Consider the following 24,917-nt stretch of genomic DNA (forward strand, 5'->3'; position numbering starts at 1 on the left):
TCTCTCCTGCCTTTCTCTGATCTCCGGCAGAACCAGGGGTCTGCAGCACCCAGGCACCAGCTTTGGGGCAGGGAAGGCCACCCTTCCACATCGGCATTGCCAGAGCCAGCGCTTGGTGTCCAAGGTGGTTCTGGATGCTCACAAGTGGGAACTGAATTTGCAAACCCCTGAATACGTTTTTTTGTGTGAAAAACACCGGCAGTGAAACCGCAGGTAGCTCAGCATCCATGGAAGGCACACTGGAGACCACAGTGTGTGGCTGGGTAGGTGACACCTGAAAACCCAGCTCGCAGGGCTGTTTCACCACCATCGGTGTGTAACTGCTTGTGGATTTTACCACCCACTTACCTTGGCTTGATTTATGAATTCAGCCAGGAACATTGTCTGCCTTGGCAAGAAAAGGGATTTCAATAAATAAAGATGTATGGGAAAGAATTATAATCTGGCATTGCATTAGCAGAGCAAAGGTTATTTCTCTCCTCCCTCTGTAGAATGTTATCATACTTGGAATTAACCAAGAAAACTTTTATCTGAAGGGAATAGTGAGACACCTGAAAATACACAGCAGGGCATGCACCGACGTGGGTGCACAGACGCTGGCTCAGTCTGGGTGACCCTTGTGTGGGGCTGCCCCCCTCTAAGCTGCTGTCTGAGGCAGGGCTGAGACCCACCTGGCAAAAACAGGCAGTAGTTGTGCTCATGTGCTGGTGTTCCTAATTTTGCCATCCCTCCTACCAGCAAGCACAGCCTCGGGGGGAGCATCAGAAATCAATCGGGCAAACAGCTGGCTACTGTCAGCCTGGAGTGTGGAGCTTTTATTGCAAACCTGCAATTGCCTGGGCTCGGAGTGTGCACAGCTGTTGTGAAAACAGCTGCTTATGCGAGGGCTTTAAGCATGTTTAGGGGAACAAGGAGAAGAAAACAGCTTTTTGTGCCTTTTAACGTTTGCCTTCTAACAGAATAGGGAAATATAAGCAGGGTTTCCCTCCGGCACAGTGATGTACCTGATACCACCCGCTGCTGCAGGAGGGAAACTCGCTCTTGCATTATCTTAATGGTGGAAACTGTCTGCCCTGCTTTGATTCACTTTCAGCCCTGTTTCCTCTGGTCCCCAGTCAACATTAATCTTAATTATGTCTCAGCTAACAAGCCTCTAAGAGTTTATTAAACAGGCTTTTGTGTTCCCTAATTGAAAATCTCAGCGCAAAGTGTTTTAGCACTGCTTCTGACTCCCGTGCTGCTTTGACAAATTGCTACAAGAGGCTGGCAGAGGGGAGAGGGATGGCGGTATGGCTCCTACTGCCGGCAGGAGAGCTGATGGGGGAGCTGGGAAGCTGGTCCCAAACACAGTGTTCCTCTGGGGAGGACACTGGTATCCAAAAGGCCAGTCATGGAAATGCCTGATGTACACACACAGCTGCATGCGACCGCTGAATGTCTCTAAAACAGAAATGCAGGGCTGCCAGGGGCCATGTGTGGGTTGGAGGGCTCTTCCCATCATGAAACGTGTCCCAGATCCCATAGTTCCTGGCAGGAGTAGTAATGTCCTGCAGGGATCAGAGATTTCTCCTTGATTGCACTTGCTTTGCCTTTCCTTCAGATCAGACCCAGTCCAGAGACACCCACAAGCATTCCTGCACCTTCCCCCCACTCCATCACCTCTCCTGCAGCTTTGGCCTTTTCTTCTATTCTCCTCATCCTTGGATCTGTCTCGTCTCTATCTTAATCCTACTGACTCTGCCTTGCCCCTGGGAGAGATCTGCGGGCCTGACCTGAGCCCTGTAGGGAGCAGCACCGGCCGCAGTCATAATGTCACATCATGTACCAAAAGAATTTACAAATGAAGTTGGTCTGAAAAGGTATCATTTTGGGTCCTGGTTTTGAACAGGGACCAGACCTACCCCAGCCCTGCTCCCTCTATCCCTGGGTCAGGATTGGGACCACAGTTGCCAGAAAAGAGATGTTCCAGCCAGAAGCCTGTGTGCCAACAATTTTGACGATAATGCTGCAATGCATCATATTTAATGAGCAAATTTAGGGAAGCTTTCAATGCATCAGTTTTCAGATAAGACAGCCAAATGACCTTTCCAACAAGCAACTGTCCTGGGAATTTGGTTTCGTAATGAATGCCTGTCCCCAGCTGGGGTTAGAGGAGGAAGCACAGCGGCAGCTGTCGCCGGGAGCGCACGCAGCCTCTGCTTTCTATTGCCAGGGAGAATCCGGCCCTTGGCTCAGCCCTGCCAGGCTTTGAAGCATCATCCCTTCAGCGTGGCACAGGTAAAGCAGTTCAGTGTGAATCTGGCCGCTCTTTTCCTGGCCCAGGGCTTTTTTTCTGGGCTCAGCTCTGTTCCTCGCAGGTCCCCTCCACGGCTCCCGCAGAGCGTCTCCCCCAGTGCCATGCAGCCATTGCCCTGTGGGATCCTTTCCTCATTCCAAGAAAACTTCTCTCACAGTCAAGTTGTGCCTTAAAAAGCTCCACTTGCTCTTTCTCCAAAGCCTGTACACTGTTCTTGGGGAGACACGAGTTTCCCCAGCAGCTTGGAGGTGGATTTCTGAGGAACTAGGCAAGCTGACAGCATCTCTGAACACATTTCATCAAAACATGTCATGCTGTGACAAAGACTGACAAATTCAGATGAAAATCTGTCCTCCCAGCCAGCCATTCCCAGAAAGCAAGAGACAGAAGCGACACTCCCCACTGCAGTTATTTTTTTAACACATCTCAAATCCAGTCACCAAGCCTGAGGGATTGACTGACATTATTAATACCCCGACAGACAATTTTTCAAATTAAAACTTCCTATTCAGCTTTAAATACTCCTTTCTTAGCCAACCCTTTGATTCATTGAAGTATTACTAATGTTAGCTCTTCAGCTGCACTACTGAAAACAAAAACCCAAACATGCATGAAGGTCAGGGAAGCCTTGGCCTGTGTCTACCTGACCTTCACAAATTGCAAAATGTATTTGTTTTTTTCCATTTCTGTTTAAATCCCCAGTTAGGAATATTCATTAAGATTTATGCAGAAGTCTCAATAAATGGATTTTTCAACTGCTGGACACCCAAGTGCTTTGCTGGAGTATGTGTGGAAAAGTAAAACAAGCAACAGCTGGGATAAAGGAGTATCTTTCTTAGGCATATGGCTTTTTATTGCAATAAAAATGTGTGTAAGTGAAAGGGAAAAGTCACATACTCAGTTTGCACAAGTGGTGTTTGCAGAACACAGCAGTTCCAAATGGCAGCTCCCAGGTGGGTATCTCAGAGGGGTCAGGAGTGGCGTGGGATTAATGTGCTTCACCGGTGACTTCTGGGTTTCAGTAGGGTCACGACTGACTGCACTGGTGTCAGGCTCGCTCTCTGGTGGCTCTCTAAGGGTTGCAATCCCCAGCCACATACCCGAATCAGAGCCTGAGGCAGGAATATATCCACAGACCGATGGATTTACACAGGAGTAAGAGCAGAGCCTGGGATGGTATTTTTACTCCTTCCCTCTTTGAATTGCAGCTAAATGTAGTCTAACTTCCGAAATCAATATTGCTCATGAGCACCTTAATGCAAACCTCCCTGGGACTAGCACCATCCTAAGAGCCCATCTGGCAAACCCACATCTCTGCTCCCTGAGGCTCTGCATGCTGCTGGCCCCAGGGACTGGGTCAGCACTGGGATCCAAATGTTTCCTACGATGCACGGTCCTGGCACAGCCTTGAGGCGTGCAGCAGCATTCTTCAAAATCATGAGGCCATGCTAATGTGCAATTGGTGCCGTTCCCCTGGTCCTCCTAACTGCCTGTTACCTTCTGCAACCAGAAAGGAAGGGAAAGTTGCTCATTTTATACTTCTGTGGTTTGTTCCCAGAATGGCTTATCCAGCTCCACCATCTCAGTTACCTGAAATGTCTTAGTTGGTCACCCCAGCCTGCACTTTGTCTTCATGTCACATCTATTCCTGCACATTTTTGTATTGTTTGAATAATTCCATCTAAATCCAGCCTTGTTGCTATGAGCAGGATGATGCTCTGGGGTTTCTGTGTTCTCTCGCTCTTTAGTGCTGTAATCTCATAACACTTAATCCTCTATATCTCTTCATCTTTCCCTGAAAAGTCACTAAAGGTGAAAGGTTTCTCTCTTTGCTCTCTTACCATCCCTATATTGAGCCTTTAAGCTCTCAATCCAGCTTTCTGACCTCCAGCAACAAGTTATCCCAAACATCGTGTTTGTCGTGTCGTGTTCCCTTAGCCTACTCTCCGTCTCCTAGGATGAACCTTCAGAGTTGCTGTACTATTCTGGTTTTTCCCAACATGGGAATGGAAAAGCAAGAGCCCTTGAAAGAATTGGGTGCTACAGGGGATGTACAGTTCTGCCCTCTGGTGATGTGAGGCCAACAGATCAGGCTGCATCTGAGTTTGACTCAACAAGCCTCCGTGCTGCGAATGTACGGACAGCACAGCCCTGGACATGTAGCACGGCTGTGGTCTTGGAATTGCCATCAGGGACAAGTGTTTCACTGTACCTCTTCATACGGTTAGGATGTCCCTCTGCCAGGCAGCCTGAGGTGCAAACTGTTGCACCTGGGTTTCATATTCCTTGTGCAAGTAAAGGTGTTTGGATGGGAGGTCCAGGTGTGCAGCCATCACTGGTCCAGAGTGCCTGCTTCCTTGTCTTGGAACTCCAGAAGGAGATTTTGGGCTTCCCCTCCCAGTGCACCAGAGGCAAGTCCCACCATGTCTTTCTGTGGAGAACCTGGAGAAAAAAAAACAACCAAAATTTTCCAGCTCAAGGTCTTAATTAATTATGCCTTCCTGGCTTTTCCCAGAATAACATCCTCTTGTCTTCTTGGAATTTGAAATGTGTTGTGTCCCTGCGTGGGGAGTATACAGCATGCCCAGAAAGCACAAACAAAACCAGGGTGGAGATGCAGGGCTCTTAGCAACACCATGTAAAATGTCCAAGGCTTCAGAGGTCTAGGTCCATCATCCAAGTTCACCATCCCTCTGGCAGACAGCACCTTTCAGACTGTGCTTGGCCATGATATCTTGCCCATGAACCTGTAGCCACCACAAAGTAATAAGGAGTGGGATCAATGGACACATATGGACTCAAATTAATAACATGATGTGTTGCATGGGCTCTGCCTAGCACCTCAGGCTGACACGTGAGGCACGGCCATCACCAGCACCTCGGGGCTGCAGCAGCTCCGCACAACAGGGGGGATCGTGCGTGTCGCACCCTGACTTCTCTGCAAACCTGCTGCTTCTAACCAGCACAGCAGAGACAGGTAGCACACGGTAGAGCAGTGTCATGTCACAAGGAGAAATGTTGGCTCTGAAGAGATGTGATGACAGTAGCTCCCGTGGGCTGGGGGAGCTAATTGTGCAGCTTCCAGAATTAATGCGAGCATTCTGCTTTCCTGTTTGCACCACGGTAAAGCCTCACACCACAGGCTGTGTTCGCTTTCTGTAGCCACATGTGTGAACCCAGTCCCATATGCCAGGTGACAGACAGAGGTCTGATGGGCCTCACATCTCAGCCTTGCAAATATTTTATTTTTTGGAGTGCACGTGCCTGACTACTCCAGACAGGAATCAGCACAGCAAAGTGCCATTTAAGTAGAATAAATCCATGTCACCAATTTCTATTTGGATTTCTCCAACACCTGTAAAATTTTACACAAGATGCATCACATTTCTGACCTGAAGTAGCCAGGATATAGAAGTGGAGCTGAGCTGGAACATACAGACCAAGCCAAGCAATGTGAATACGGGGTTCCTGCACCCTGAAATGGTTAAGTTTAGTGGCAGGGTAACATCAACCCTCCCTCCTGGTCTGGGATCCTTGACCAGGTTCTGCAGTGCTGGTAGCCAATATGATAGATACCAGCTAAAACCAGCAGGAATTTAGTCTCAAATCACTCTGGGCAGTTCATGTAGGTGAAATTCCCTGCTGTGCATGAGGCTGGAGTGAAGTCTATGAACCACTTATGTCTCACAGTGACAGACCTGATGCTGGCTGGCTGCATGGGGGTGGATTTCATCCTTTGTGAATCCACTGAGAAATTTTCCAATAGGATATCAAAACACCTCCATATTGTTCAGTGAGCAGGAGCCAGCATTGTTAGAGATGCACTTAGCAAAGAGCATTCACAATTTCCAGAAAGCACAAAAAAAATGTGGAAAATGGAACTGTATGAAAAGCCCATACACAAAGCTGTTTCCCCCTCTTCCAACCATGCTCCCTCCTCAGCCTTTAAAAGGTGCAACTTGAAAGCTGAGACTGATTCTAATCATCTAATTAAAAAGCTGAAAAATTTCAAAGCACAGCATATCCTGCACACCAAGATAAAAAAATACAATATTCTCAATATTTTTGACCATGCATCGCCAACTCTCCTGTTCGGTCTGGACTGGGGAGGTCTTAGCTTGAGGAAAATCATGGTAAATCATTAAAAAAGTGAGATGCATATGACACATAGCAGAGCTGGCTAAATTCCATCTGACTGAGACAGAGCAGACTATGCAGTTGACCTTCGCCTGTGGCTTGGGGTGTGTATGTGTCACCCAAGCCATGCAGGGCACTGGGTGCTGTGGCAGCTCAGCTGGCCCAGCCTGGAGGGTGCTGCTGGTCCAGGGATGAGCTTCAGGTGTGCAGAAAGTGCATGGGGGCATCTCTCAGCAGGTACAAGCTACATTAATTTTTAGCATGACAAAACCAGAAAGGAAAGAGTTCTGCAAAATGTAGTTAAGAATTGCTCTGCACTGATTTCTTGATGTCACATGGATTAGCCAGGCTGGGGACAGCTCAGCACACACCTGGACTTCTCACTTGGGCTCAGCTCAGCACTGGGAATAACCTGTTCCGCAGTCAGCTGGGCTCAGCCAAATGGAAGGGGAGGCACAAACTGCTGTGAATGCTCCAGTTCAGACACTATCTTTTGGTATTTTCACCAAAAAATCCACATAGCCTCTTTTGTGTCAAAGGCATTATTTCAGCTGGGATATTTTGTCTTGCCTGGCTGCACCACAGGTCTGAGTCTTAATAGTGATAGACACTAAAACTCACTGTAATTGCTAAGTTCTCCTGAAGGTAAGCGCCAAGGTGAGAAGCACAGTAGGAGCTTGCACACACAGGCTGTCACTGATACTCTTCCAGTCAAACTGAATTTCAGAGGGAAAGAAAAGCACAAATTTGTGGCACTTGACAGTTTAGCAAGTGTCATTTCCAGTGAGTAACTATCACAGCAGGCTCAAGGATCCTGAAAGAAACTCTTCCTGCAGCGCAAAGCTGGGGAAGCATCCCTTTGCTCCTCAGCTTGCGATGTGCTGTCGCACCCAAAATCCTCTAAGGGCCCTTTTCAAGTAGTTGTTTGCATCAGGACTTACTGCGCACAAGCCATGTGGCACAGAAAGCGGTGCTGGTTTTGTTGGTTACAAACGCGAACACACAAACTCCTTTTGCTCAGCAAGTGGCTGAGGCTGCAAGCCAGCAGCTGTGGCTAGGAGATTACAGAACACTTCCTGAGGATCCAAAACAGATCCCAGGCAGAGAGCACTGAATCCTGCAATTAGCTTAAATAAAAGCAGGATCCTATTCAACTCATAAATCATGTTGGAACAATATTTTATCTAGTTCCAGGTGACAGACAGAGGTCTGATGGGCCTCACATCTCAGCCTTGCAAATATTTTATTTTTTGGAGTGCACGTGCCTGACTACTCCAGACAGGAATCAGCACAGCAAAGTGCCATTTAGGTAGAATAAATCCATGTCACCAATTTCTATTTGGATTTCTTCAACACCTGTAAAATCTTACACAAGATGCATCACATTTCTGACCTGAAGTAGCCAGGATATAGAAGTGGAGCTGAGCTTTGAACTGAGTATTCTTCAGTGTGAAGCTGAAAGCATTTGGGGCATTTTATACCGAGTGCCACAGCTCTTTTTGCATTTTAAAGACCTAATGCTTGACTTACAGAGCCATTCTACTTCTGACAAATGCAACCTAATTAAAAAAGCATTCAGTATTTTCCTTGTCACTGTTTTAGCTGAGAGAGGCCATGTGCCAGCACAGGAATTCCGAGCATGACAGGTTCTGCCTATGGCATTGTCACAGCTCCTTTGCCCCCACGCCAGAGGAGCAGTCCAGGGCATGCTGAGCCACAGCTCCTGCCCCAGGTGAACAAGCCACAGCAAAACCGGAGGGATGTCTGTGCCACTGCTGATTCTAGGGACAGATCGCCCAGCCAGCACTTATCCTGCCCATCACAGGATTGGCCTGAGGTGCTGTGGATTGACCTGCAGCTATCTGGTTCCCAGTGAAGGCAGTGGGTGCCAAGAGGCTGAATCGCTCTGCACAGGCAGAAGAGCGTGGCAGGCGATATGAAGCGGGCAAGCAGCTTTGCCCACCACCTTGCTGGGGAAGGAGTTTTTCAGCTTGACAGAGTATGTGGTATCTGTCAGCTCTGAACACCCACTGCTTTTTTCCCCAGAGCCCCTAACAAATGACATTGCCAGTAATTAAGCAAATGTGGTTAGTGGTTTTATGGCTGAGAAATTGTAACTGCTATTCTTAATGAGCAGAGAGACTCAATTAGATGAGGTTAATATACCAAATAAATGCTATTTGCTCCACTTCAGAATCATCCAAGGTAAAACACCCAGGCACTGGGAGATACTGAGCATGAAATCCAGCCACACCAGAGACGCTGATGATCGAACATTTGCTAACGTGCAAACCATTAGGAAACCTGTCACTAAATACCTGAAATCCCCAGGACACGATAACTTGACTCATCTCCAATAACGGGCCAGGTCTGATTGGTACAGGCAGTGCCAGCTCTACAGCCCAGGCTCCATGCATTCAGGTCAGGTCCTCATTATCCATCTGCTTGATTTTACTTCAGCCTGGTATCAAGGGTATAGCTAGGGGAACAACAGGGGATTCTACCAGGTAGAGTCATAACTTTTCCAAAAGTTTTAGCTGTGCCACCTGCCCCAGCTGTTTCTCCAGCCTTCACAAATGGGAGCAGGGCTGGGGAGGAGACCTTGCCAACACCCTGACTACACCAGTACCTTTTCTTAGCCCCAGTTCACTTTCACTTTGGCTCTTCAGTGCACTAAGCTCTTCTGTTTCTTAATGAGATATAATACATCAGCTGCTTGGGTCTGTTTTAAGTGCCCCTGGTTTAGCATGGTGGAGAGCAACTAAAGTCATGTCCACTGTTAGAGCTAAGGTTGTGCAAGAAACCTCTGTGACTCAGTGTGGTGGCTGTAGCATTCCAAATTAAATGGGCCTGGTAGGTTTTTTTCATGTTTCTTGCATTACATACTCCTCCCAGCCCTGTATTTACATTCCCAAACAGCAGCAAGGCTCATTTTCTCTCTGCAATGTACAATAAAGCCAAGGCATGCAGCACTGCTGCTAAACAGGCACAGAAAACATGGCAGGAGCAAGCAAGGGGGAGCTGGCATCCACATCCCCTATCCCAGCAGTTCCCTTTTATATTTTGATAAATCTTAAAAAGAGCAGATTACAAGTCTTGCACACAGCAAGCATCACCACAGCAGCATTACACTGCTGTCAGCTCATTTCTCCACCTGGGGAACAGTTGCCATCAGCACATGGTCTAAGGGACACAGGTGACACTGCAATAGCACAGCTGAGACCAGTGTCCTGCTTAGTACCTGTTCTGGGTCTGGCTCCACAGAGCATTTCCTGCAGATGGGACCAGGTTTCAGGGCCAGAACCTGTGATGATTCACAGTTGTGCATTTTTACTGGAGTTTGCAAGTCTTGCCATTTTCCTGCCTTCCAAAGCACTTTAGGCACTTTGCTCCCCTTGATTTTACCCAGGAAAGCAAAAGCAGTGGGGGCTCCCACCCAGGCCATTTCAGAGAAATTCCTATCAACAGGATTCAGGCACCACAAATAAGTGTGGCAGACCCCCAAAAAGCAGGCAGACACTGTTTAATTTCCTAGATGCTAACACTTGTCTGGACTTGCCATCCAAGAGCTACACAACAGTGTGATTGAGACTTCACTGTACAGATGCCTTTTCAATCAACGGGAAAGTCAGAATTCTACATTAAAGGGGATGAAAAGCACAGGCAGAGGAACAGAGAGAGCAATGACATTGAGGAGTAATTGATCTGCATTCTTTCCTGCTTGGAGACAGGGCAGCGCCATTCCCTGGCTGCACACAGGCAGCTGCTCAGCTGCCATGCAGTGCTGGCATTTTGCATTAGCAAAAAACCAAATGCAGTGGCAATTCCTCTGTTTCCTGCAACAAAAGTTTCGCTCCTGAAAAGGCTTTTCTGTGCTAAAGGCAGGAAATCTGCCACTTGCTCACACTGCAGCATTCAGGACCCTGAACCAGCAAAGAGGTGCCTGCTCCCTCCGAGAGCAAGGGAGGAAGAGATTTCTTTGTGAGTTGGCTTTAATGCAATTTTCCCTGGAAGAAAGGAGTTGCAAATAGCATTAGGTTGTCATGCCCAACGTATGGCAGCAATTGTCAGGGTGCCCAGATCCTCTGCAGCAGCTTTTGGCTGGAGCATGAAGCGCAGCTGCTGTCAAGAAAACATCCATTGGTTGGGGAGAGGGGAAGCAGAGCCTTCATCACCACAGCACTGTCACCACCAGCTCATCCTCCCCACTTGCCAGTCCCCAAGCTGCAGCTAGTGCTGGCAGAGGAGACAGAGCTCTGCCCACATGTGGCCAAATCCAGCATTGGGAGGCCACAAACCACCAGCTCTGAGCTTTCCCCATGAGTTCGGTCCCACATTGCTGTAGTCACAGTGTGTGAGCTCTTTTACCCAGGGTCTTCTACCTTAAGACCCAGTTAGGCAGAAAGCACATAAAATCTCACAAAATTAGGCAAAGAAAAGGTGCTGAGGAGCCAAGAAGGGTGAACTACCAGAGAGAGCACACAGGTTTGTTGTTTCCAGGTGCTGCTGCTTGGACTTTGCCATGGAAGTGAAAAGCACCATGGAAAATGAGAATGCATGAGGAGAAAGTGGCATCACCAGGCTTTGGCAGGGACAGCCACAGTACACTGTGCAGGGCAAGAAAAGGGACACACACGCACCTCTCCCTCAGCAACCCCTGGGGGTGTATGTGGGCTCCCCTGCTGTTCCATCTGCAGGCACAGCCCAAAGGTTTGGGAAATGCCATTCCCAACCTCCCCCCAAGCAAAGGCAAGGGAAGCAGGTGATGCCCTTGTAGCATGTGCAGGCCAAAGTCTCCAACCTTTTAGCTACACATTGTTCCCTGGCTTTTAATCGGTTTCTATTTGTTTTAACACTTTCCTATTCTATCTCCTGCTTTAGATCTTTGTTAGTGACTAGGTTCTTACTAGAATCATTAAGTTCCATTCACCTCATCCAAATGCAACCCATTAGCTTTATTTGTTGCCTGGTTTCCTTATCTGCACTGATGTTATCTGCCTGTTCCTGTTGTAAAATGTAAGTTTCCTTATTGAGAGGAAAAAACAGTATGCTGAAGGCAAAGGTTCCTTTTTGTCCTTACCCTGACCGACAGGGAATAGTCCTTCCAGAAAGCTAGGAGGGATGAAACCTCAGCAGAAAGCCTCCTTACTCCCCAAAAATGCTGCAAGAGGGGAATGCAGCATCTGTTGGATACAACAGGTTGTAGCACCCCCATAACAGAGGGAGGTGGACACCATGAGCAGAGCAGGCAGGATGCAGCAAGGCATGGCAACACCTGTTTGCAATATCAGCTAATCCACCGAGCAGCTGAGAGGTAAGCACTGAGTATCAGAGGTGCCACACACCTGCAACTCACACCACACCATACATGCACTCAGGAAGAACTTTTCAGGTTTTAGTTTTCACATGACCATTGCTTTTAAGACATGGTTATCCAAAGAGAGGTTTCCAAAAGGATGAGGAGAGTCATCAGAATGCTGAAAGTGTCCAGCACATTCTCAGAGCAAACTGCTTCGTGCCTGGACAGGGTCACAGCACGGCCCTCCCAAATACTGCATGCCCACCATGGGAGCAACACTGGACTGCTGCTGGGCAGAAGAAGCATGTTTGCTGTCAGGTCCCATTCTGAATATTTACAGACAGAAAAAAACACACAGAGCTATACTTCAAGGAAATTTAACATTTTGAGAGAAAATTGGCAGAATAGGGCTTTTCCCCAGTCTCGTTTGGCTGGGAAAAGCCCACTTCATGTTAGCTCACAGCCCTTACTAAGCTTATGGTCAGCCAGAAGAGACTTGTGATTTCAGCAGTTACTAAGGGGTGGCTTACTGCTACAGGCTGAAATGGAATCAGGGAATTGGGCTGCCTCTGAAGGGCACAGCTAACATTGAGCACCAAGCAAGATTGAGGCTTTGCAGCCCTCATCCTGGCTCAGAGAGCTGCTGCAAAGCAGGGAGCAGCACCAGGATGAGCCCATCCCCTCCCCAGGGCAGCACAAGCACACAGGTTAGCTCAGGGGACAGCATCAGTCCTCCCAGGTCCTCTTCTCACCTGGCTTTGACTGCTCATTACCATCATAGCAGTGCAAGCAAGGCAATTACTTGTGCTTCAGATTCACTGCTAAACCTACAGCAAGATTAAGACCTAATCATCACCTGCTGCTCTCTTTACTGAGAATTAGAAAGTGCTATAAGGGCTCTCCTAAAGGACTTTTGCTTTGCAGCTCACCAGAACAGCCTCAAAGAGTCAATGAATGAGTTTGGAAGTTTAACCAACTTAGACAAGACTGACTGTACAGAGCAGCAGGGTTTAGCTAGAAGCAAGGAAGCATGAATAATTAGGAAAGAAAACAGGGAGCACACAGAGGTTTTAGTTTCCTTGATGCCATTTGGCATCAAGAGCACTAAGCACCAGCCCAGTCCCTAGCTCTGCCAGAATAAGGAGCTGCAACAGCACTGTAAGAGCCACTAACCTGAACACTGCTTGTTTGCTACAGCCAGGGTTACAAGCCCTATAACACCTCTTCCAAGAGAGTCTGCCCGCATTAGTTAGTGTTATTAAAGGACTACACAAAAAGCACTACATTCTTTAAGAGCAAGGTCTGCTAGGTCAGCAACAGATCCTTGTAATGACTCCCTCATGCTCAGCACAAGCAACAGAAAAAACATAAAGGTGCTCAGTGTGCTATGAAATATACTACCTTCTGTAACACTCTAGTAAATCCTAAGAGAAAAAGCACCACCTATGATTTCTCTAAAGCAACTCACAAAAACCTACATGACACTCACCTCTCCAGCAAATCCCAGAGGCCCCTTTGCCTTTCCTGCTGCCTTATATAGCCCCTCAGCTTGGGAAGGCAGACACAGGTGGGCTCCAAGTCATTTGCTGCTTCTGCATATAAAGAGGAGATGGAGCACCTGCACATCAACTCTGCTGTAGGAGAAGAAAGGTGGAGGAGAAGGAAGGAGATAAAAAAGGGAAAGAAAGTGTGCTATTTTTGAGCTCCTAGGGAAAATAGGGTCAGACTGTTAAAATTTGGGTGTTTTGGTGTTTGAACTTCAGGAAGTAGTGGTTTTAGGCTAAGTCTGCAAGTGCAAGGATGTTCTCCCCAGTTTTACATCTGCAGAGCAAAACTAAGTGATAGGGCATTTACGTAGCAAAGTAAGGGCTCTGCAGACACCTTGCAAGTCCTAACGCAATGCTTTATTTAGCACAGTTGTGTCAGGAAGGGTAGTGAAAGCACATGGGGAAGTTGTGATGCTGAAACTGCAGCTGAGGCATATGGAGAGGAATGTAAAAGCAAGCCTGGCTCAGCTTCTTCATAGGGGTTTTTATTGGGAGTTATGTCTTGTGGCTTTTTCAAGTTTTTCTCAGTGAAAAAGAAGATGAAACTTATACATGCAGGAAAAGGAAGGTTAAAGGGGCCATGTGTGATGATGTGGTGTATTCCTCTGCTCTAAGCAGAACTGCCTTTGTCGCTCCTGGCAGATCCTAAGATGCCATCAAAGGCTTCCTGGGATGGAGAGCTTGTCTTTCACGCTGCAGCCACTTGCAGCCACTTGCAGTCTGATTCTCCTTTTACCTGAAGTACTTTCTTTCCTTGTATCAAGCATAAACCTTGCTCTACCCCCAGTGGATATGGGCAGGTCACTTCCTTGCTCTCTTCCATTCATCACCCTCCTGGCACAAGGACATGTGCTGTCCCAGCACACTGTCACCTTCTGAGGTGCTCTTCTGGGGCTCTGATGCCAAAGAAACAAAGGAGAGGATGTTAGATACATTTACCTCTTCCCTGTTCCCAAATTTTGGACTAGTAAGTGTAAATCTCAGATCTGCAGTCAGAAGACAAAAGGTATGTTGTCTTACAGCCTGTTTTAATCTCCCTGTACCAATCAAAAGAGATTGTTGGGGGTAGATGCTTTGCATCTGGTGTTTTTCATAATATTTCTGTTCGTATAGAAAGGTCATGTTCTCCATTTATAGTTCCCTGTATATGATCTCAGCAGGTTCCTTTACTTCCCTTATTTGTGGCCCTGACCCAAGGACAGGTAAGGTTATTTTGGAAAATTAGTTTATTGCTGCCTTGTTTTGTGGGCATTTCATCTCCCCCAAGGATCCTGGGGTGAGTGGGACCTACAGGAGAACTAATATTTATTAATAAACTCCTGGAATTTATGGCAGCTGAGGCAGTTTTGTCATTTGTGTGATACTGTTCACTGAAGGATTTGGAAAAAAAGTTGCTGACAGACCCTCAATTTATTTCAAACCATGAAATAAAAATACTGCATTTGGGAAATATTTGGAGAAACAAATACAATTGTTTTCTTCCTTTTCATTTAGATATCAGCAATTAATCCCCCCACCCTCACACACATACACTTTCTTCTCTTCAAAAGAGAACTTAGCTTTTTTCAAAGTTTAACTTCCAAGCCACGTATTCCTGGGGAAAAAGGGTTTAAAATTCTGTTCCTATAAGAGAGACCCTGGCAGGCTTCCTGTATGCTGATGAGCAGATCTCAAATATTTGTGCTTTGGATTTGGCTCGTTAAACTTCTCTAAAGAGGGATGATTGTCCCAGCTCTTGAAGTTGGAAAAAACTGATGGATGCATTTAAAATGTGGCAATAGGAATGTCTTTGTATGTTAAGCTGTTTAGATATTTCTATTTTTTTCCCCAAAGAACTTGGTCAGTTGAGACTTATGGTTCTTTTATGCTATAAATGACTAATTTGAATAATGAATGCAACCTGACAACCTTTTTTTTATTATTTGAAAAGCTATTTTGCACCTGAAACCAATGTGGCTTTAATGATTTACCTGCTGATGCCACTGGCGTATCAGTCGTGAGCATTTTGAGTGTGTCCTATTGCTTTGATAACCAGACTATCTCTAACTGTGTGTCCAGGTGTTATGGAGATGTGCCTATCTAGTGATATGGATGGATGGGTTTTTTTCTTGCTTCCTAGTAGAAAGTAACTTTTCCAAAACCAGTGTGGATTGAACATAAACACATTCTGGGTGTGGTTTTTTTCCCAGTGCTGGATTAAGCACTGTCAATAACTCCAGCTGGATCCTTCTTTTCAGTGAACTGCAGGTGGGAGTGAGCTGAAACTGTGGTGAAACTGCTTGATGTGTGAGGAACGGTGGGCAGCCCTGCAGCCGCATCAGCCCTAGTGCAGCATCCCTGCTCCCCTGCAGGAATCTCATGAGGTCCTTGGCCAGCGGTACCCTGCACCCGGAGTATGACTTTCTGTAGCTGCAAAATCTAGGTCTGAGTGGGGGATGATTAGGATTAAGGACAAAAGAGAGGAAAAAAGATTTTTGTGGCTCTCACAGCTGGGACATGGCTGGGGAAGAGTCTGCAAATGTCCTGGGTCCGGTGCAGTGGGAAGGCTGCTGCTGGCACGTGTGTTTGCTCAGGGCTTGTGTCTCCCTGTTGGTGCTCTCAGCACTAAGTGGTATCTGCAAACAAGCAATGCAGCCATCAGGGCTTTTACCATCGCCCTGGTGGGAACAGATGATTAGGAAGCTTTTTTAGAAGGAGGGTGAGGTGGAAATGCTGTGCAATGGCCTGACCCAAGCAGCCGGGGCAGCTGAGAGCAGGTCGGTGGAGGATCTGCATTAAATGCCCTTGGGAGTGTTTTTTAAAGCTAGACAAGTTTCCCACTTTTCCCTTCCAGGTTGCAGGTGAAGGAAGCAGGATCAGACATGTTTCAGGGCTTGTAGACCCATTTTCATCATGCATTTACTTGGCAGATAGGTTCTTAAAAGTTCCTATCTTCACAAAGATTGTGAGACCTGAAAGATTTGGTACTTATTTTGCAGCAAGGTGTCATTAACCCCTCTCTCTCCATCCTCATACTTGATGATGGCTGTTTACTAGCCTGCAAAGAGAGGAGTTGGTGTCAGTCTGGTTTCTGGAGTCCTTTGGTGTTAAAGTAACTACAATTGCCACCCAAGACCGTTACATGGAATGGATGTTTGGTCTAGTGCATTTAGCCCTGCACTGTGACAAAGGGTATGGAGAAAAAAAATACAAAACAAAACCAGGACACTCAAAGCAAGTGTACTCAAGCAATATCTTTATTTCAGCTACTTTTCCAAACAGATGTGGAAAGGCGAGGTACAGCAGTGAAGCGGTTTGCCTAGCGAGAGCTTTCCATGCATCCTTCATACAAATGGCTGGGGATGCAAACAGACTGGGGGAATGGGCAAGAGGGAACTGGGGGAAATGATGTTTCTTGCTGCTGCATGTACCTTTCCCCTGTTACGTCAATAACGTTTTAGGAAAAAAGAAACCAAATCCCCTAAAATATCACTGCAGTAAAGCACCTTTTTAGTTTCCAGTGTTGTTCTGCACTTTCCAGAAATGAGGGTGCTATTAAGGTGGTAATTATCAGACATGAACATGGCCTCAAATTCCAGCTTGGCAATGAGCACTCAAATTGGATCCTAAGGCTCACCATTTTCCTTAAAATAGGCAATACGCACATTCCCAGCCATGGTGGATGTGCTGGTGTGAGTATTGCTAGCAGTACGGTCTAGCAAAATTATAGCATGTGGCTACAGCTTTGCTTGAAACTATGCGCCTCTGAAAAAGCTTGGCCAGACTGATGTGCTATTACTTATCTAATTCTAGTATTATGCTTGCAGAATGTGATAATATATGAAATGGAACAAAAAATGTGATTTAGAGTAAATATCCTGTGCAAAATATTGTTCTTAACACTGGTGCATTGTCGCCTACCTGAGTGGAGCAGACCTGATGCTGGGGAGTGTGGGCTCTGATTACCAATATTGCACCCTGCACAGATACCCAAGTGGTGGTATAGAGGTAATGATATTCCTTAATGAGCACCCAGATAACTGGCATCTGAAGACAATCCTCAGATGTAATTGAAATGTATTCTCTAAAGCAGAGCAAAGAAATTATTTTGCTGCTGGCTTGGCAAACTTTTTAGGGATCTTACTGGGGATTTATACAGGGCTGAAGAACTAGGGCCTCCTGCATGTGTCTTCTCCAGGGCACATAGGGGCTGAAGCCTTCTCAGCGCTTGTGTAGCTTGCATCACCTTGAAACAGTCACCTCCACCCACACAGGTCTCCTTGGCATGGACAGACCGCCCTGTCAGCAGGCCAGGAGGCCTGTAACCGTTCCAAGTGGAACTAGACATATGCGTTTCTAAGAGGGGAGACACTAATGTATCTACCAAAGCTTTGAGCCTAAAGCTGACAAATGGCTACTCTATGGCTGGCTTGATTAAATGGCCGTTGAAGATGATATAAACATCAGACTCCTCACTGTAGATGGCGTTTTCTCGCTCCCGCTTGAACAGCCTCACCCAGACCTCCTCTCCCTCCTGCAGGTCCAGCATCAGGCTCTGGCTCTGCATGATGCTCCGATCGCTGGGCTGGGCATAGAGGATGGCCACCTCCTTCTCGTTCTTCATCAAGTGCAGGTAGGTCTCCTTGAAGTTCCAGGTGTGGACGTTGAGGCTGAAGTAGTAGATCCCTGCCACATAGCAGAAGAACTTCCCCGAGAACATGTTGAAGTGCTTGTAGAGGTTCACGAACTCTATGTCGAAAGTGACATGCTGGAAGTAGTCTGAGCTGTGAAGGGGTTTTCTCCGACCCACAGAGAAGGCAGCGTACAGCTGCTTGCAGGAATGGCCTTGTGGGCCAGGTTGGCCTTTCTGTCCCTTCCGTCCATTGAAGCCACGAAGCCCTCTTTCTCCTTCCTTCCCAACTGGCCCGGGGTACCCTTTCTCTCCCATTTCACCCTTTTCACCTGCAAGTGTAAAGAAAAACAAGCATGTGAAGGCCAAGCTGCGGGCGCATCCTGCTGGAGACAGCTCTGCTTTACCAGTACAGGTGTCTGGAGGCATTGGTCAGGCAGTGGCACCTTCCTCATCCTCAAATGATGCAAATGCCAGCTGAAAGCTTGGCCTCACCGAGCCTCTGGTGCCGATGATCCGTGTCCAGCAGTGGAACTCCACAGCTGGACCAGCCCGGTTATGTGACTCCAGCATGCGTAAGCTCAGCCCCTCGGTGCAGGGGTTACTCATTTTGCTGAGGTTGAATTTGGACCTGGGGGAGGAGGTTGGGTTTGTTCTGTGTACCCCAACTCACGGGACTCCTGGCACATCTGTATTACACAGTTAACTTTTGTTTGCCTGCCTGGCCGAGACAAATGTGCAATGGAAAAAGCGAGTGAGCATCTTTCCCAGTTTCTAACTCTTCCATTTAGTAGTTCTGTGATAACATTTGCATCTGTTTTTTAGTGTGACCTAACCTGAGCTCCCAGTGATTCTGCTTTTTGATGGATTAGAGATTTTTGCCTACTCTTCTCACTTGCACGCACATATAGCCCGTGCCTTGGCACCCCTTGACCTTCTCTTATGGTCAATGTAAGATGGATGAGTTTCTCGGTGTAGGGAGGAGCACAGCTTGCAAAATGAGGGTGAGCAAGTCAGGTAAAGGATATTACCACTGTAGTCATCTTTACCCACCTTTGAGGATGGTGATATCTATAGTGGGCTGGACTTTGGGTACTGAATAGGCAGGGTCACTGCTCATCCTTGTGTACCGTGAGGAGATGATGGAGGTGGGCTGCTCTGAAGGCCCGCAGCATCGCACGCATGAGAGGCGCCGTGCTTCTCGCCTCGGCTGACCTTTTTCCAGCAGGGCACTGACGTTCATGGTGGACACCACGAGCAGGAGAAGCACAGCACTCATCTTCAGCGGAGCCAGCTGGACCGAGCAAAGGAATAGAAATGATTAACATGGTGATTCAAATCGGAGCTTCTGATGGGCCATCTGTTAATGTTACCACAAGGTGCATTTCTTCTGATTAATTATTAGCTTATCTTGTAGTGGCATCGGGAGGCTCCAGGTAGGAAGGGTGCCCCACTGTGTACTGCTTACAAGCAACGGAAAAGGCAATCCCCGTCTCATTACCCACAGCTGAAATATCTGACAAGAGGCACCAGGTAAACAAAATAAAAATAATAATAAAAAAATCCCAAACCTGCTGAGATGGGCAGCTAAGGCTGAGATTCTTATAGCTGTCATAGCAAGCTCTGCCCAAGGCACGTTTGCTGCCTGGCTGCTGTTGGAACAGCCATTGCAAAAGGTGCTGGGTAAAAGACACAAAGCGTTGGCTCTGCTGGTTTTATTGCATTGCCATCCTGAAAAAGTCAAAATCAGATGCAGAAAATGAAACTTGATTTAAATATATAGAGCCTAAACTGGATTTTATTTTCTTTTTTTTGAGGAAAAACCTGAAGGGAAATGAAACTAAAAGAAATCAAAAGGATCTGTCTATTTAGCATTTGTCTATTTAGCTAGTCTCTCGCAGCCTCTTGCTGGTGACCTCTTTTCAAGGTGACTTTGCTGGGAAGTTTGTGGCTTTGACCATACCCCTGTGCTCTTCCTAGCAGAATTTCTGTGTTCACTTCCCATTTTTATTTTCCAACGCGCAGAATGGAAAGCCAAATAGCTGCAACAGACAGACTGAACTTGGATTTGCTGTGCACAAGCGCTAGTTTTTGAGATCATCTATTACATTTTCATCTGCTACTGGCAAGCTCCAATGGCCCTGAATGCTGGGTGAAAGGAACAGAAGGAAAATGTTTCAGGTGGTGCAAAGGGGGTGAGTTTTCTGTAGCTCCCCATCAACCTCTTCCCTAGGGAGGGAGTAGAGCTGGAGACAGGCAACTACCTCCTTGTATCATGGATAATTAGTGCCATTCTACCGATTGCAGTGGTGTTTCATAGAAGACAAATTTTGGACCGATGCCTTTTTGAACTTTATCCAAACTCCAATTAGTCAGATGGACTCTTGTTGACCTCAGGCTGGGAACAGCTATTACAGCTTCTCTTCTACCAGCTTTAATTCCTGGAATAGGTGAGGAAGATAGTGGTGGGATGTCCTGACTTTCAGAAATAGCTCAGTGAACACACAGGTCCCATCTGCAGGGTGAGGGATTCCTGCCTTGGAGCACTGCAAAGGCTTCACAGGGCACAAAATGAACCAGTTGAGAGAAGATGGAAACAAAAAAAAAGTGTCAGTACGGAGCAAGGTACTTGAGCTGTACTGGCATTCTTGGGAGATGCTTTCTTCTAGTTCTTACCTGCCCCAAAAGAACTGTAATTCACACCTTTTATGACTTGGTGTAACCCAGCTCCCTGGAAACCTGATGAGTACTTATTAGCAGCAACGTAACTTTCCTTCTGACAGCAGTGAAAGTTCTTTCATCAAATCTGTCATAACTTGAAATGATCTTTATGTTGTACCTCATTCTAGGTACAAGTCTGAGGAGGGATCAATATTCCTTTTATGTCAGTGTTCAGGGCCTGAATTTCATTTCCATTAGATCCTTTTTAATTTTCATCCACTTAAGCCATCTTTGTGCTGCCGAACAGGAACAGCAATGCAAGGCTAAATGGACAGCAGGGGTCATAAATAACCAGCCTGTGTGTCACCAGAACAGAAAGTTTGCACTGCAGGGGGGGCATTTGGGGTCTGCATAGTGTTTCTGGGGTCTCTGCAGAAATTAATGTTTGTGCATATACATGGTGGTCTAAAGAAGACCCTGTGTCTGCTCAGAGTCCTGGGGCCAATATACCCTCTCTGGGACTGAAAGCTGTTTAGCCCTTCTGGGGAGTGTGGGTAGTCGATATCCTGGGGATAAAATATAGGGTGTGTGTTTACATTATCAGAACATTAAAACCAGAGGACATAATTGCTCATAATACCTTCATGAAGGAGAAAGAGCATTCATTAGGAGGGATATTCATAACAGGCGGAAGGGAAAGGATTAATAAATACGAAGAAATTACCTTTTTATAGGCCTTTATTGTCCCAAAGATGAATGACTTTCCTATTTTTAGAAGTTAAGGGGAAAAAAAAGTCTGGCTGAAAAAACCCAGTGTTCAGGTTGTGCAGGTTTTATATCACGGCAATCCAAGTACCCACTGAAGAACTCGTGGCTGCTTGTGTGATTCATGAAAGAACAGTTACTCAAGTTATCACCTAGAAATAGCATTTGGAACAAAAAAAAAAGGGGTAAATGATGCAACGATCCAGGTAATTCAGGGCATCCTAGAGCTGACACTCCCCACTACATTTTCCTTCACCAGTCAGTGAGGTTAGCTCGGCAACCTGGCATTTAAAAGGATTTAAAGTGACTGAAGGTTTTTAAAACAAATGTCGTCTTTTCCCTCAAGAAATCTTAAAAAGATCATATTTCAGCTTTGTTTTGTTTAAATGGCATCACACAATTCCATTGCCTGACATGTATTTGGTTGTGATATCTGTGGTCAGGTGAAACCATAATGATGCATTTGAACAGAGTTTCAGATCCGCAGTCTGCTCGTAACAGGCAGAGGACAGGGGAAGATGTAAATCAGGAAAAAAGCGGAGAGAAAAGAGCCCAAGAGGACTGCAAGAAAAGAATGATGGATCCAGCAGTGTGGGTTCATGTTTGAAAGACATGCAGCACAAACCCAGAAGTCAGGTGAAGGAGAACCTCAAACCAGAGAAATCAAATGTGCAGCAGGAAAGGGAACAAACCTGGTAAGGGTTTCCTTGGAACGAGATTGTGTCAATCTGGAGAAAAGAATGATTTGAGCCAAATTTCAGAGGAGAAGGAAATATAATGCTTGTGGTAGCAGTGAAGTCAAATCTAATACCTTAAAAAAAAAAAGAGATATAAAAAGGATGAAACTTGTAACTTAAGATCTGTGAGGTGAAGCAAGAGGTTGGCTTTAGCCATATGTTTTTTCCCTTAAAGATAATTATTGTGACCTTATTTTGTCAAATGTGGAGATGATGGATTTTACTTCGGTGGCACAGGTTTATCTTCTTCAGAAGACAGTGAACAACAAACTGGGCTTCACTCCACTGTGGCCATGACTCACCAGCGCCCAGGCTGGGACACTGCCTCTTCCACACATCATTCAGATCCCTGCATGGGGTGGACATCCATCCTCCTCCCCACTGCCATCTGACACACTCGTTAGTGCCTGAAATGATGCATTAGTACTGCACTGAGAGCCCTGTGGCTGCAAAACTGAGTATGTTCCTCCTTGGTCATCCTTCATGACACCTCTTTGGAGATGGACAGGCGCATCCTGAAAGCAACAGATTAAATCTGGAACTATTAATTATTGTCTTTGACTTCTGGGCTGGAAACCTGCAAATTGCAAACTGGTTCGATTCAGAAAACTTGGTTTTGCAGTTTGGTAGAGAACCCCAGAGATGATGCTGGATCACAGACATCCTAATGGCTGGGAGGAGAACTGGTCTCCTGTCTTTGGAAGAGATGCAGTCTGTAAATGTTTTCCCTGAGGGCAGGAAGATGGTCTCAGCCCTCAGTCTTGCAAAACTGTTGCTTTTAGTTTGGTTTCTTTGGCTCTGCTTTAGCTGAGGTTCATTTTGAAACAGTTGATTGACAGCTGATGAGTTTGAAACGTTTCAGTTGAAAAGCTTGCAGCAACATGTAGAAAAAAAATTGTTTTGATGCTCCTGATGTTTCCTGCAAAATGCTTGCAAAGCAGAAAACTCACCATGGGCTGAGCGTGCAGCCTGTTCAGTTGCAATAGGTAATTTCAAGATAAATTACTTGCTCTTCCCAAAACACTTGCAGGCCACCACACTCCAAAGCCAGGAGGCACAGGCAGCCCCCAGCCTGTGCAAGCGGGACCGGGATGAAACCCAGCAATAAGCGTGAATTTAATCTGATGCTGAGGAGGAAATTCTGCATGTGCTAAATGGGTAGATCTATCTTTTGGGCAATATTTTTGGCAAACCAAATGAAAATTTATGAATGATGGAATGAGACATCTGAACCTGATGAAAAGGCAGTTCGTAACAGTGAGTTTTGATGAGGATTGCTGGGGGTTGTGTACATTATAACATTAGGCTGTATGTTACTGTTGGAGACCTCTTTAAACATAATGAAAGGTTTCTTTGAAACCATCCTTTAGCTAAGGTTTTAAAAAGACTCTTTGCTCTTTCTGTCCCTTTTCTTCTCCTCTGAATTCCTGCGTCAAAAGACAATATTAAAATATTACCAAAAGGGATTGTATTTTCAGGTATTTCTGCCTGGCCCAAAACAAGACGAAAAAGCCATTGAAATCACCAGTCTCCTTGCATTAAATTCAAACACTCCCGTTGTTTGGACCCTTTTGAAAGGGTGTGTGTGTCTTTAACTGGAGCTGGCAATGTGAACCCCTTAAGGGCTGCTGCCCCGCAGTGCTGGTGAAGATGCAGTGCCCAAGCCAGGGATGCTGCTCTCTACCATGCTCAGTCCAAAGCAGAACAGAGGATTAAATGATGTATTTTTCCTCTGAGCTGACCTTGGAAATACCCTGACTTAAATATAATCCATCAAGCTTTTTATTTACACATGGTTTACCTGCTATGAATGACCTGCATGGGAAGTGCTGACTTTCCAGTGACACCTGGCATTCCCAGTCACTGCCACGAAAGCCAAAGTCCTCCCAAGCAAGACCTTAGAGATGCCACAAGCCTTTGCTAGAGAAGGGCAGAAACCGTTAGTTCTAGTTCAGGGAGTTAAATGATGTGATTCTTTCTTCCTGTGTGCAAATTCTTATTTAATATATTTTCTTGACACTATTACAGCTGGAGAGAGCACCTTGATTGATTTTTTTTTTTTTTGGTTCATGATTGAGTTTAATCTTATAGCTCAAGGTAGACAGCTTATGTACGAGGCACATTTGCTCATGCAAAGCTTCTTAATCATTCGGTGTACCTGAAGAATTTTAACACTTTGATATAGGGTAACACATCTGGGCAATAGAAATGATAAGAAATCCCCATAATATCTGCAAAAATAGCTTGCTTGTTTGGCTCATGGAGAAAATAAAGCAAGAAGGCAAAGCAAAGCCAGCCTGGAGGCTGGCCCAAAAGGTTTTCCCCTTGGTTAGCAATGTGGAGTTTGTGACGTTGGCCAGACCTTGCCTGGTCCATTGGCACTGTGGGCGGCCGCTGTGGGAGGTTAGGTCATGGCAAAGGCACAGACCTACCTTCATTTACCCAGCCCATGTTTCCACTGGGTACAGTGGAAATATGTCCTTACCTTGCAGGGATGTTCGAAGAATAAATCCCACTAATAACTGTGCTGAGCACACATGCTGCAATATTGAGAGTTCACGAGGCAAAAATTGCTCTTGGATCCCTGAGCTGCACTTTAAATTTCTGCTAATGTTTTCCTTCCTGTTATTCCTAGGGCTTTACTCGGAAAAACATCTATGACTATCTTTGCTTTAAATTCACAGTGGACAGGACAACGCCAGCCACTGCCCATTTTAATTAGCGACAAGTCCTGACTGAAAACCCAAGAGGGCTGTTAAGACTAAAACCTTTCTCGCGCCATAGAGATGGAAAACACATGGATGTGTCGGCCACAAACCTCGGCATCATTCCAGAGTTGGAAAATATTTCAGTTCTGCTTTTTTAC

General features: G+C 46.2%; 1 protein-coding gene and 1 long non-coding RNA gene across 7 annotated transcripts in view; one reads left to right on the top strand and one right to left on the bottom strand.

Moving 5' to 3' along the window:
- The window catches only part of LOC308063536, a 673,278-nt gene that overhangs the window by 353,388 nt on the left and 294,973 nt on the right, over positions 1-24,917 (top strand). The window lies entirely within an intron of this gene.
- Positions 16,493-24,917, bottom strand: part of C1QTNF8 (C1q and TNF related 8) — a 34,997-nt gene continuing 26,572 nt past the window's right edge. For 3 of the 6 annotated variants that reach the window (XM_080386599.1, XM_080386594.1, XM_080386598.1), the window contains exons 2-3: positions 18,942-19,182; positions 16,493-18,220 (exon numbers count right to left, since the gene is read on the bottom strand). In XM_080386599.1, the coding sequence (XP_080242725.1) occupies positions 17,673-18,220; positions 18,942-19,167 (774 nt within the window). In that variant the 5' untranslated portion in view covers positions 19,168-19,182 and the 3' untranslated portion in view covers positions 16,493-17,672. Of the gene's footprint in view, positions 18,221-18,941; positions 22,126-24,917 lie in introns of all 6 variants that reach the window. The other 3 variants (XM_080386597.1, XM_080386596.1, XM_080386595.1) reach the window with 2 other exon arrangements.

This window comes from Falco punctatus (genome assembly GCF_963210335.1).
Source record: "Falco punctatus genome assembly, chromosome: 4".
Taxonomy (NCBI): Eukaryota; Metazoa; Chordata; class Aves; order Falconiformes; family Falconidae; genus Falco; species Falco punctatus.